The sequence below is a fragment of the Calliphora vicina genome, chromosome 1 (genome assembly GCF_958450345.1).
Source record: "Calliphora vicina chromosome 1, idCalVici1.1, whole genome shotgun sequence".
In the NCBI taxonomy this organism is placed as follows: Eukaryota; Metazoa; Arthropoda; class Insecta; order Diptera; family Calliphoridae; genus Calliphora; species Calliphora vicina.
Window position 1 is genome coordinate 90,620,136 of NC_088780.1, and position 15,313 is coordinate 90,635,448.

At 31.3% G+C, this 15,313-nt stretch overlaps 1 protein-coding gene across 1 annotated transcript in view; it reads right to left on the reverse strand.

Annotated features, from left to right (window-relative positions):
• Nucleotides 1-15,313, reverse strand: part of beat-Vc (beaten path Vc) — a 114,463-nt gene that overhangs the window by 60,391 nt on the left and 38,759 nt on the right. The window contains exon 3 of the mRNA XM_065501125.1: nt 14,294-14,502. Coding sequence (XP_065357197.1) covers nt 14,294-14,502 — 209 coding nt within the window. The remainder of the gene's footprint in view (nt 1-14,293; nt 14,503-15,313) is intronic.

Consider the following 15,313-nt stretch of genomic DNA (forward strand, 5'->3'; position numbering starts at 1 on the left):
TGAAAATGGAAAAATAAAAACAAATTTTGAAATTTGTAATCTTTTTTTTTTTTTTTTTTTTTTTCTTTTTCATCATTTATTTATTTTATCTTCATTATTTAATGAACTAACAATAAGTGGTTCAAATCTTATATCTAATATTATTATTTAATTAGTCCAGCCAGTGCCGGACGAAAAAATTTTGTATTCATGGTTGTTTTGGTTAAATTGGCATTCTTCCTTCTAGATTAGGTCTGTTGTGTCCCTCCTTCTTAATCGAGTGTGGCCACGGTTATCTAATATGTTGCGGGCCAGCGGGTTTGGGTGAACTTCAAGTTTTTTTAAATATTTTTGTACGTTTTTCGAGATTTCAGTTTTTACAATGGGCACGTTTAGATCTTTGTGTATATTCGCGTTTTTGATATACCAGGGGGCAACTGTGATCATTCTTAGAAACTTGTTTTGGCGTCTTTGGATCTTTTCTACATTTGACGCTGAGGCCGTGCCCCATAACTGTATGCCATAACACCATATCGGTTTTATGATCATGTTATAAAGTAGAAGTTTACAATCTAAACTAAGCGTGGAGTTTCTGCCAATAAGCCAATTAATTTGAATTGATTTCAATTTCATTTGAGTCAACTTTGCATCTATATGACTTTTCCATGTAAGGCGACGATCGAGATGTATTCCGAGGTATTTCACTTCCGATTGTTGAATTATTGTTTGGTTATTGATATGAATAGGGGGGCATGATTCTCTACGCAATGTAAATGTAATGTGTGTACATTTTTGCTCGTTGACTTTAATTTTCCATTGTTTTAACCATTTTTCTAATTCAAATATGTGGTTTTGTAAGTGACGAGACGCTTCTTGAGGGTTTTCATGAATGCTTAGAATAGCAGTATCATCAGCAAATGTTGATGTATGAGTGCGATTGTTAGTTGGCATATCAGACGAATACATCAAATATAAAAAAGGTCCCAGGATACTGCCTTGGGGGACTCCAGCTTCAATGGGTTGTGCAGTACTTAAAAAGTTTCCCTCTTTAACCTTAAATGTTCGACCAGTTAAATAGCTTTCCAACAGCTTATGTGTGTTTGCCGGTAAATTTTGACACAATTTGTATATTAATCCAGCATGCCATACCTTATCAAACGCTTGAGATATGTCGATGAAGAGTGCAGAACAGTATTTCTTTTCTTCAAACGCTTTTCTCACCATATTTACAAGTCTATGGGTTTGTTCGATAGTACTGTGTTTTCTTCTAAATCCAAATTGATGATTCGGAATACAATTGTTTTCAGTTAACATCGGGTACAACTTGTTCATAAGTATCTTCTCAAATAGCTTTGATATATTAGACAATAGGCTGATGGGTCTGTATGATTCTACTTTTGTGTGATCTTTTCCCGGCTTGGGTATCATGGTAACCAGTGAAACCTTCCATTCTGGAGGATAATATTCAAGTCGTAATATAGCATTAAAAATAAAAAGAATTATTTTTATTGCTATCCGGGGTAGCTCCATAAGCATCTTGTTGCTGATCTTATCCATACCAGGCGCTTTCTTGGGATTTAAATCAGCAATAGCATTTTCGATCTCTCGAATCTCAAAACGTAGGGGTAAGGCTGCTGCAAAATAGGGTGCAACAGGTGGCAACTCAATTGCTTCGTTTGATGTGTTCGGTGTAAATACTTTTTTTAAATGATTAACAACCAGATTCCCTTTTTCAGTATCATTTCTTGTCCAACCACCACTTGAATTTCGCAAGGGGGACTTACATATAACGGGTCTTTTAAGATTTTTTGTTGCTCGCCATAATGAGTAATCCGATTGTGGGGTTGCGTTCAGGCTTTCTAAATATTTATTCAATGATTCCATTTTTCGAAATTCCAAGAGCTTTTTAAGTCTTTTTATACAATCTTTAAGCTTCGATTTTAGTTGGGGGGATCTGTGCAATTGCCACTCTCTTCGAAATCTTCTTTTTTCATTTAAGAGCCGTTCGACATCTGCAGAATTAATTCTATTATATCTGAATTTTTGGGGTGTTTGGGTAGCATGTTGAGCAGCCATTCTGAGATTTTTATCGAAATTGAGAGTGATCGATGTTTTCTGGTGTTCTTAGCGGTATGTTTTCCGAGCAATGTGTACTGAGGTATTTTTTATATATTTGTAATCTTGAATCCCCCAATTGCCAAAAAAGTATTGAAAACTTCCAAAAATGGGATATTTTCGTTTTTTGGCTATAATATCCATACCAGGTTCGGTATTATCGGAACCCTTTACAAAATAATTAAGAACATATTGGGCCATATAAAATGGGTTACTATATTTTGATATCGACTATGCGATTTGAGAATTTTTGCCCTAAATTTTAATTTTATAGAAAAAATAGACGTTTTTTAAATGGACCTGGTCCCCTCGATATCAATAATTATACAGTTTTTTTTAATTTGGAATATTTGACGTAAAGTTAGCTTTTCAATAAGTACAAATTCATTATACATCCTTTTAGAATTTTTTTAGGTAACTTAAAAAGAATAAAAGTACTTTTTTCTCCAAAAAATAGCGAAATGCATGTAACTTTGGACCTAGTCATGATTTTTAAACCATTCAATCTTTATTTGATATATACATCTGTTGTTAATCCTATAAAAGAGAAAATCGGGAAATATTTGGAACCATGGTCATCAAAAAACTGGAGTAGGGTGGGTAAAATTTTGAAAATTTAATTTAGTGCTCGATGAGGAGATTCTATATATGTAAGTTTTTTGAAATCGGAACACAAACGAAGAAATATAATCATTTTTAAATTGATTTTGCTAATTTTAGCTACCAGTCTGCGTAGGACAATAGTAAATATTGTTTTGGAAATCCTGTTGATTGTTGTTGTGTAGTTTGGACGTGAGAGTGTTTTACACAGACAGGCGGACATAGCTCAATCGACATAGAATTTCAGTTAGGCTAAAATATTTGCCGATCACTTAAGTACAGTCTTTCAACCAAACTCGCCAACAACTGTTTTTGAACTTGAAGAGCCACCTGTGTCAACATTATCTAATGATGACATATTAGATATAAGCCCAGAAGACATTAACGAAGTAATCAAGGATAATATAATATTAAAAAAATCACCTGGAAATGATTATGTTACACCTACTATGATTAAAAACCTATCGAGTGGGGCAATAATTATGCTATCTACAATATTTAATGCGATCTTTAAACATGGAGTTTTTCCGACAAATTGGAAAACTTCTCAGATAATAATGATACCAAAGCCAGGTAAGGACTTAACCTTACCATCCTCCAATAGACCAATAAGCTTGCTTCCTTGCTTATCGAAACTGTTCGAAAAAGTGTTCCAAAAGAAAATCATACCATTCTTAAATGAGAAAAATATAATCCCAGTTCATCAATTTGGTTTCCGGGAACGCCACGGAACAATCGAACAAGTTAATCGTATAACCGGAGAGATAAGAAAATCCTTTGAATTAAAGAAATATTGTTCAGCTATATTTTTGGATGTCGCCTGGTATATAAAATAAAATGTTTGCTGCCACCATCTACTCATAAACTATTGGAATCTTATCTATCGGACCGTATATTTGCAGTTAAGTACAATGATTACGTGACAAGAGAATATAGGATTGGAGCAGGAGTACCACTTGGATCTACCCTCTATTTGATTTACACCTCTGATTTGCCTACGAGCGATGAATTGACTATTTCTAGATTTGCTGATGACACCGCAATTATTAGCTCGCATGAAAACCCATATATAGCATCTAGTATACTAGATGGCTACTTAAGATGTGTGGAAACATGGTTAAACAAATGAGAATACGTGTAAATGAGTTAAAAAGCAAACATGTTACGTTCACACTTAACAATGTTAATATACCTCAGTCCGATTATGTTACATACCTTGGTATTCACTTAGATAGAAGACTTACTTGGCGCCGTCATATAGAAACCAAGAGACTTCACATGAAGTTAAAAGCATCTAGCCTTCACTGGTTAATAAGTGACCAATCAAAGTTAAGCCTGGACTATAATGTCACCCTGTACAAAATCATTTTAAAACCAATTTGGACATATGGAATCCAATTGTGGGGAACGGCCAGTAATTCCAGTATTGAGCTTATACAGAGGGCCCAGTTGAAGATTCTTAGGACCATGTAAGAAATGAAAACATCCACAGGGACTTGGAAGTGCCACTAGTGAAGGATGAGTTTAAGAAACTAAAACTGCAATCCCACCCAATTCCGCTTGCTCGGTTTCTCGCACAAAGCCAAACCAGATCAAGGCTTTGTAGATGAGATCTACCACCCCGCTAAGATGAGGTCCATGCATCAAACAATGCTCTCTTTAGAGAGCAATTAGTTTTAATTTTAGTTATAAGATTTAATCACTTATTGTTAGGCCTAATGATATAGGCAGATTCAATAAATAAATAAAAAGTTAAAAAAAAAATCCAGGAATATTTTCCCCCTGAAACGGGAATTAAAATTAAACCGGAAAAAATCATTAAAATTCTGTATTAAACTAAAATATTAAATTTTATATTCATCAGAGAACATTTTTTTTTTAAATTAGTTTCTGAAATAACAATTGCTTTTAAGTTTCATAATATGTTGAACATTAAAACCCAAAAAATGTTCGTTATTTGATCAGAATCAATAATAATTCTAATAACGGTGAAATTTTGGACGTGATAGGAAAGGTTGCTAAACCCGACTTAAGTGCTGTTTTAATTTTATTTAGTATGAATTTATTTTTTTAACAAATGTATTTCATTAATTTTAACTTACAAATATAGCTTTCAATCAAAGTAATTTTATTTGAATTCCTGTATGCAGAATAAAGTCAGACCACTGTATATATATTCTGGGACCTTATACAATTCAAAAACGATCTAGCTGTGTCCGTCCGAAGGATTTGGCCATTTACTAATTATGATGAAATTGGACATGAACAAGTTCTATATGAACATAAATCTTTCTGCCAACTTTTGTAAGGATCGGTCTATAATGGACCCCATCCCAAAGATCATAAAACAACTATAAACAATTTACTCTTTTAAACTCTACATTTGCATATTATACATGAGATTTACTTGTCTTTACTAGTAAACTTTTTTTTATAATATTTCTCATCAGTGCTCACTAATGTAATTTTGTTGTTTATGGCAATAATATCAATATTTTATTATTTTTTGGTTTTTATTTATTGGTTTGCATACAAAAATATTTTATTGAAGGTAAATGATAATAAATAGAAATAACGATGATGGAAATTATGTCGATGATGAATCATCATCATCTTCTTTATGATTATAAATGTTACGAAAGAATCATCAATAATTTTATTGCAATATGGTTGCGTCTACTTTACTTTTGTCTTTATGTAATAATTTACATAAATTATTATTTATATTGAAATTGAGGAGAAGCATCTGTTAAATTTGTCTGCTCAAACAAAAAAAGAACTGTGAATAGAGAAGTGGTTAATCAACATGGAATCGTGGAAAATTTTTAAAGTTGATTGAACTTTGTGACTTGAGGATATTTATTAAAAGTTGTTATTAATTGTTGATTTCTTTTAATTTGTTTTAATAAGTAGATTTTCTTTTTGAAAAGTTTGTTTCGTATAATTTGTATTTAATTTTAAATAATATATTTAAAAAGCTGAAGCTTTATTTAAACGAAAATATAAAGTTCGTGGGAATAGGTAAATTTTAAAGGTGTCCTGATTCATAAATACCATTTAATTATAGCTACAGGAAAACTGTATGACACGAAAGAGGAAGGGCAAGCATCGGCGAGTTACATTTGATATACTATCCTTTTCTGTTCAATTGGCCATTAGACAGTAGAAGTACATTTCATAGCAAATCAAATGTTCAGATACACTACTGGAGAGTACTGAAATATATTGAATTAGAAAAACACAGGAAAGCCTGTTAATCAAATTGGAACTACATATATTGAGTGTGGAGTCAATGGAAAAAATTTCAAACTATTTATCGTGGAATTCATACTGGCAATTGGGATTTTTATTGCATAGGATTTTTACATCAATAAATATTTCTATTCTGAAATTAACAAAAGAATACACTGAAATATTGTCGCCTCATCAGTATGGATATTAAATATCAATGAAATGTTAGTAAAAAAATCATTTGGAATTTTAAATAAAACGCTCTATCTCTCTCTGAGTCAAGTCCCTATGACTGCACTTATTGCTTTGGAGAAGACGTTATCAAGTCCGAGGATTAATCTGTTCATGATTTTAAATAAAAATAAGTAAGATAGTATGGTCGGTCAAGTCCGACCTTATAATAGCCTACACTAAGTAAATAAGCAACAAAATTTTCGGAAGCGGGCCTTATATGGGAGCTATGACCAATTATGTACTGATCACCATGAAATTGGGTCGTGTGATTTATGAGAAAGTGAGTCTATGGGTATACTTTAAGGTGGGTGTTAGACTAACATTTTTGGACGTTACAAACAACAGCACTAACCCAATATACCCTCTCCAATATAATAGTGTAGGGTATAATCAGTCTGTAAACCGGTTAAGGCTATATTTACTATAACCTTGCCTTCGAAGATTGGGAAGAGATGGGGTCTCAAATTTGATGTTATAGATAGACAATGATTATAAGATCTCTTCTAACCTGGTGATACTATTATAGGCTCCATGAATATATCAATTCTGTTTTGTAGGTTAAAGCTGAATATCCACACCACGCATTCTATGTACCCTAGCATCTGTAAAAATGTAGAATCAATATACAACAACGTTTTTTTTGGCTTTGAAAATGTCGAATTTTGTACCAAAGAGTCGTCATATACGTGAAGTTCTGCTTTACTTCTTTAATTTGAAAAAAGTGCCGCTGAAGTACACCGATCGGTAAGGCTGACTGAAGCTTATGCTGTCATATCAGTTTCAACGTGCGACATATGGACATATGGTTTGTAGAAATGTTAATTTTGACACGGAAGACAAAAACGTTTGCAGACCAAGAATTGTAGGTATTACTGCATGCAGATTTTTGTAAAACTCAACAAGAGCTTGCAAAATCATTGGGAACTACTGAAGCAGCAGGATTCATCCAAAATCAGGGAAATTGGGTACCATACGAATTGAATTAAGGCTGTGCTGTGGCTTAATTGGTTAGCGCGTTTGATCATTAAGCATGATATGGTATTTGTGGCCTGGGTTCGATTCCCAGCCGCTGTCAATCAACAACATCAGTTTATAATAATTATTAGTTTACTAGTAACTAATATTTATCACAGCGCCCTCCTTCGGTGGTATAACACTAAAAAGCCACCGAAGTAAAATAATTAAATAAAGGTTGTTGGCTTGACTAATGCACCATCTCACCACCAGAGGCGCTGCAACCTGCACTATAGGCATATCACTTGCCAGAGTGTTACTTCTCTTTTTTTTTTTTTTTTTTAAAATTACGAATTGAAGCAGTGAGACTTTGAAATACAATTTTGCATATCCGAAATGCTGCTTGAACGCTATAAAGGAAAATCATTTTTGCACTGAAATGTTACTTGCTAACCCGAAGCGTAAGAAATCGTATGTGAATCCTGGCCAACCAACCGAATCAACTAGAGTAATTTTTGTATTTAGTGGAAGCAAAAGGGTCCTATCTATTATGAGCTGCTGAAATGTGCCCAGATCAACACAGTGAACCTGTATCTAACCTGTACCTAAAGACAAGAAACCGTAATATTCCATCATGACAACGCTTGGTCACATGTTGAAATACCTGTTAAAAAGTATTTAGAAAGATGTGGTTTTGCACTTTGAAAGGGGGAATCCGAAATTGGCTTGATTAGTTCTTTGCCTCAGTTCTTTTGGGTCGGAATCAAATCCAATCCAATGTTTGTGACTGAATTTTACAGTTCTGGCTACAAAATTTTAGAAGGGGTAACAAAGGTTTGGTTGCTTTAACCGAAATTCTTCTTTGTCAACTGACTATTTGTTGATAGAACCGAAAAATTCTATATGTGCATTCGAAAAATTCATATATCATTCGATTGGCAACAAATTCGGTTGCTGTCACGAATCATTTTCCTCTGTATATGTTTCCAGAAAGATCGGAAATGGTCATAGCTAACAATAGCCAATAATTTCAATAAATTTATATTGTAGAAATGTTTCAAAATAAAAGCTAAAAGTTTGAAAAGATTTCGCATTTTGAATATTAAAACTTCTTGATAAAAAATGAAGTTTATGGCCAGTTCCTCAATCGCGAATAGCAAAGAACAGTCGAATTTAGAGAAACCGAATGTTGTATAGAAACATTTCAGAGTTCCTTCGAGTACCGTTTCACTAGAAAAGGAATTGATGAAACCCATATCAGGATTCTTTCGCTTATAAAGCGAAGATAATCAACTTTCATTATATCTTACAGTTTAAACGTTTGGCGATTTTAAAAACTCACTTTGACGATTTAACGATTATTTGATGATTTTGGACCCATATATTCTGGCAGTTATGTTCATCGCAATGAGTGTAAAGGTCTAACAGAGTACTCATAAACTACGAGCAACCCATGTAAAATAACTGAGCTTCGAAGATTTTTATTATTGCGGAGAAGAAAGGCCAATCTGTTTCAATAATATCCTGATAATTAGTACTGACACCGCAAAATTCTGAATGGTAATTTTAAAGAAGAGATTGTGGTGAAGTTTACAATCCGTCCTGGGGTACAGAGAAAAATGCAGTTTCATTTCATTTGTAATGGGTCGCTACTTACAAACTCAGACAATCTGTATTACCCGATATGAATATAGGATTATATGCTGCAAATAATGTACCATCTGACTGTCCCATCCTGATACCAACGCAGTAAATACGCTTCGAATATAAAGACTTATGCAGATGAGATGAGCATTAACAGAAGAGCGTTGGAATATTCTTAGCATAATGGTCATATTATTAAATTGAATTCTATATTCTTTATTTACAAAACTTTTTAAGTTTTCATTATTCATTTAGTTTTAAATACCAACATAGAAGATGGATTTCGTATTTCCGGATCCTCTCGTTTAAGCCCTATCGTTTAAACGAAAAGAAGAACGACAATAGTTAAATCGTTTAAGATTCAATATTGTGTTGTTGATGCTCACGAATCTTAAAACATTAATACAGACCAATACTGCAAAAGAATTATATAAATTTGTATGTGATTTCAAAAACAAACTTAATTATCCTTTGAACTTTTTGAATTCTAACATTGAATCAAAACTCAAGTACTTACATATGTACATATTGACTTTAATCAAAACATTGTATGTGCTTCTACAAAAGCTTTTGAAACTAATTATTCCATTTAGGAAAATCATTTCGTATCGAAGTGTTTAATTTTGAAATTTAAAGTTAGTAATGATGACAAAAGGTGAAGTAGCAACCGAAACAAATCTTGTTGCATAACTGAGCAAATGTGTCAAATTTCATGTAAATTCATTTTAGTTTCAAATATTATTGAATTCTCTTCTCTTTGTTTGTGCATTGAGGCTAAATTCCTCAGGGTTAAAAGTAGTGTTTGCCATTTGGTTTCAAATGCCCAAATATCACAGCAGTAATTGTATGTGTGCCTGCGTTTATATAGAGTTGTATTGATCGAACTCTTGTCATTGTTAAACAAAATAGTATTAAAACAATACACCATAATAAATCTATTGTGTGTACAGGTGTGGGTGTTCAGGTAAATGTGTGTAAAGATTTTTATTTACTTACTTCACACTGATGCTAATACCAGTATATTCTCATACTTATTAGGGTGCATTAAGGTGGCTCTTATTTTGCACATTTTGAATTGTAGATGCTATCAAGGACCAAAAACAATATTCGTAGATTGAACTTAATTAAATTTCAAATCTTCAAGTCAAAAATCCGCAAAAAAAAGGTTTATATTTGGACACTGCTATTTGCAACAACTATTTGTGCAAAATTGTATCTAGGTCTCCTCGATTGTCGTGTCTTAATTGTTTTCCAATGAAGGACATTTTGCTCTGAAATTTCAATACCTAACATTTCTGAATACAAAGAATCCTCCTAAGTCCTTCCTTTTAGACTGTATCTTGACTTCAACATATGGACGGAATCAAATTTATATGAACCAAGAATTGCCCATATATTCCATGTCATCGTACGTGACATTTGTACGCCTATAGACTGGAATAGATTTTATAAAAATAAGAGTATCTAAAAAATAATTTGGTCTTTATGTTCCATTCAAAGAGTACTATATTAAAAAAAATAATAAGTTCTTTCGAAACATTGTTGTCCAAAATGTTGAAAAATGCGGAAATTTTCGAATCTTGAGAGTATGTTTTCTTTTAATTTCTTACACTAAACCAAATATTTTTCCTCATATTTAAATAAAAATAATCTCTGGATGATTTTATAATAAAATATAATATCGTACGTGACAGATTTTTCTCTTATAGTAAAGCATATCGTCCCCTTAATAAAACAATAGTGTATCATTTTTATACCCTACACCACCATAGTGGGGAGGGTATTATGCGTTTGTGCAGATGTTTGTAACGCCCAAAAATATTAGTCTAACACCCACCTTAAAGTATACCGATCGACTTAGAATCACTTTCTGAGTCGATTAAACGATGTCCGTCCGTCCGTCTGGTTGGTTGGCTGGCTGTCCATGTAAACCTTGTGCGCAGAGTACAGGTCGCAATTTTGAAGATATTTCGATCAAATTTGGTACATATTACTTTTTCAGCCCAAGGACCAAGCCTATTGAAACTGGCTGAAATCGGTCTATTATTTCACCTAGCCCCCATACAAATGTCCCCTCGAAATTGGACTTTATCGGTCATAAATGTTTAATTTATCTATGTATCTACACAAATTTCGCTCCAAATAACTTTTATATATACAAAATTCATGTCACCAAATTTTGTTACGATCGGTCCATAATTAGTCATAGCTCCCATATAGACCCGCTTCCGAAAATCACTTTAACGTGCATAAATCACTTAAAAATGTTGGTATACACACAAAATTCAACATAAATAACTTTCATATAGACATAAATCACACGACCTAATTTTATGGTGATCGGTCCATAATTGATCATAGCTCCCATATAAGGCCCCTCCGAAAAATCACTCAAAAATATAAATTATTGATATTTTAAAAGAAAAATATTTTTACTCATTTACTTGGTGTAGGGTATTATATGGTCGGGCTTGACCGACCATACTTTCTTACTTGTTTTATTATAATTTCGAAATAATTGAGTTTAAAATTGATGTGTTAGTAGACATCTGGAACAAAAGTAATATTTCAAATGATCTTTTGACACAGTTTGTCGAAATAGAATTTCTTATACACTATTGTTTTATTGAGGGTACGATATATTCTGTAAATATATGTATACAAAAACTAAAAAATAAAAAGAAAATATATATTCGGTTTCAATAAACAAATTGATAATAGCAAAAAAACAATCAGAGTCAAATTCATTTCATACTACACGCTAATTGAGAGCAGTTAAATTAAAAAAATAAAATATAGTAAGTTCAAACTATTATTTTCGCCCTTAAACTATTGTAATAAGCTTAGAAGTTACAGATTTATTTCCCTCTTTTTTTCTATACCACTGTACAACGTGCCTGTGGACACCATAACTATTTGGATCCACAACTTAAGAGAGTGCGATTTGCAAGTCCAGAACCATCAACATTATAAACATAATACGAATATTTGTTTTATTATTTTTGTAATAGAAAAAACAAATAAAATTGAAAAAAATTTCGGGAAATTTTTCACTTTTGCTGCTACTTTAGCGCTACCTAAATTGTGTTAAGAATCATTCCTAGGAAGTTCGTATGTTCTAGAAAGTTGTTTATCGAGATTTTTGGTAAATTTTTGTTGTGGATTATTGCCATGAATTTTGAACGGTTTGCTACCTATGGTCCTGAACATGGAAAAAAAGGTAAAAAAAATCTATACATGTGTTAGTAACAAAATTACACATGTGTTGGTAACTTTAAAATTTTCTCCAGGCAACAGAGTTCTATAAAAATGTTTTAAATTTTAATTTGTATGAATTTTCAATACCAAAAAATGGAACTCGTCCTATAATTTAAATTCTACAATAACAAAAAATTACATGTCAGAAATTCCAAAAATATTTTTTCTTGATTTGTGCAAAATACAAACGTTTTAACAATGAAAGTGTGCAAAAATTTCAAGTTAAAATTTCAAGACATTTCATTGGTTAACATTTCTCTGAACTCACTCGGTACCCGTATATGTGAGAGAGTAATTTTAAAAAATTTAGAGTCGGACTACTTGGTATACTTTGTTTAATACCATAGAGAATTATACATAGAGACGAGACACTCCGATTTGTCAAACAAAAAAACAACAAATCATATGTCTGATACAAAAACAAAATACATTGACTAGCATGTATTTTGTTGTTGCCTGAGATAGGTTTTTGACAACAGACTTAGGTTTTTGACAATTACGTCTCGTCTCTATGATACCCTATGTTTAATACTTTTAGAAATTGCACTAAATTATAACTAAAATGCAAGAATTCAGTATAAATAATCAGTGTTTTATATAAAAAGTTAAAGTAAGTTCATATTAAAATGGTGAACAAAATAAAAATTAGGCTAAAAAAAAATTGTTGCATTGTTCGATTTGTATTGAACTATAATTCAAGGGTTGAATTAAACTATATTTCAAAGCTAAAATTCAAGTATTTTTTCGATTTGTATTTCAATGTAATTCAAGGCTGGAATTCAACTGTATTAACACTATAATGTTTGACTTGAATTCAAATTTCCTTTTCACTGGACAATGCTATTGAAATAAAGTGTAACCCAAGTGTATTTCAACCCATGAAGTTTGAATGTATGACTGGAATTCATTCTGTTTTACACTTGAATTCCAGCAGAAATGTTTATTGGGATGTAATTCCTGATATAACTTAAAGAGTTCCCAATAAGCATTTTTGCTGGAATTCATGTGTAAAACAGAACGAATTCCAGTCACACATTCAAACTTCAAGGGTTGAAATACATTTGTATTACACTTGATTTCAATAGCATTCTCCAGTGAAAATGAAACCTGAATTCAAGTCGAACATTACAGTGTTAATACAGTTGACTTCCAATCTTTAATTAGAATGAAATTCAAGTGGGAATAATAATTGAATTCAAGCTTTGAAATAAAGTTTAATTCAATCTTTTAATTAATGTATAATTCAAGTCGAAAAAGTGATTGAATTCAAGCTTTAATCTGTTATTATTTTTATTTTTTAAGATAAATTTAAAAGTTTTAAATTATAACAAACAAAAGGTCAGTTAATAACGAATGTAAAATAATTTATATAAATATATTTGATCATAATTTAAGATACATAGGTACAAATAAATTGAAAAACTGATTTTAACTTCATATATTCGTTCCTTAAAGCCTGTTTATTAATATTTATCCCGGAATCTCTTCATTTTCGACTATTTGTGAGCGCTAGATGAATATATTGCATTATTTGACAAATCAATTTGATTAATATTTATATACATATATATTTGTTTGATAAAAAGAAAAATTTTAAAATAAGTTCAAACTTGACTGATATTCAAGTTGAATTCCAATTAAATTTCCGGTACTTGAATTTAAATTTACTGTGTGCTGGTATACATTTTTTATCCTCATTAGCCAACTATTAGAATCGAAAGCGATTATTTTATTTTTTAAATTTTGTTCAAAAAAATGTTTTAAATCTAAAATTTTAGATTTGCGAAATTTCAAATAAGATGTGTAATATTATCTGATTTTGCTTAATATCATTTGGTTTTTAGATGACAGAGAAGAATTGATAGAGAGGAATTTACAAAATAAGAGCCTCCCTAATATAAGTACACAGAGAAAACAGATTCGTGATAGCAACCGAATTTGTTGCCAATCGAATGATTCTACCTTTGTGACCGAATTTTACAGTTGTGGCTAGAATTTTAAAAGGGGTAACAAAAGTTTTTTTGCTTTAATCGAAATTCTTCTTTGTCAACTGTCTATCTGTTGATAGAATCGAAAAATTCTATGTGTACAACCGAATCATTCGATTGGCAACAAATTCGGTTGCTAACACGAATCTCTATTCTCTGTGTAATAATAAAAATTATGATTGTTATCAAACAATATCGACAAATTTTTGCCCTTACTAATCGGCCCACCCCTAATAAGCATGCATGTATTTAGACGAATAGAAAAATAAAAACCAACCACTAAAACTTACCGCCTACTGTCATATTTGCTGTTTTATCGATTAATTTGAATTCAGGTGCATCACCGGAAACTTCACAACGATATGAACCAGATGAATGTACATTTAGGTTTTTCAATTCAACATTGCAGATGAATTGATTGCAGTGCGACGAGCCCTCGGCGATGGTAACACCTCGAACAGGAAACCAATTTGTAGTCGGTGGGGTAAGCGGTGAATATCTGCAATTGTAAAAATATTCAATAAGATAAAGAAGATAAATGTAAATGCACAAGAATAAAAATGAAAAAAAAAATGTAAATCAAAATGTAAGAGCATCATTTAAAATTCATGTTATACAAAACTATAGCATTCATACAAAGATTAAAAAAAATTCAAAGTTAGGAATTAATATAACCCTATAATATAATTACATACAGTGCATTGTAAAATGTGTATCCTTCTTTGCATACAATATGTGAAAAAAGTTAAAATTTTTCAAAGGTGGTGGAGGTTCAGAAGAGTAAATATAAACTTTTTATACCAATATTTGGTATTGATAAATAAAACCATAGGACTTGAAGATTGATATTTTTCAATGCAATTTACCTTAAAAACCGAAACATTAAAATTTTAATCGATGAATAAATTTTAGGATTTTCATTATCTAAAAAAAATCAAATATTTTTTGGTGTACTCACTTTTGAGGCTCACTGTAGTTGATTTTTTGAAAACAAATTTAGAAATTTAGACGCCATATCTTAAAAACCAAAAAAGATCGAACAAAATTTAAAAAAAACCAGAGAGCTATATTCCGAATTTTATATACCCTTCACCAAATTCTATTTTAAAATCATTTTTTTTTTAAATTTTTTTAGGTAAACAAAATTTAATTTTGTTATAAAATTTTTTTCGAAATTGTTTTTTAATTTTTTTTAAAAAAGTTTTTTTGAAAATTTATTTAAAATTTTTTTTTATAATTCTTGATGAAAAAAAAATTCCAGTTAAAAAATATTTTTTCCGATTTTGACCCATTATAGGTCCACCTTACTA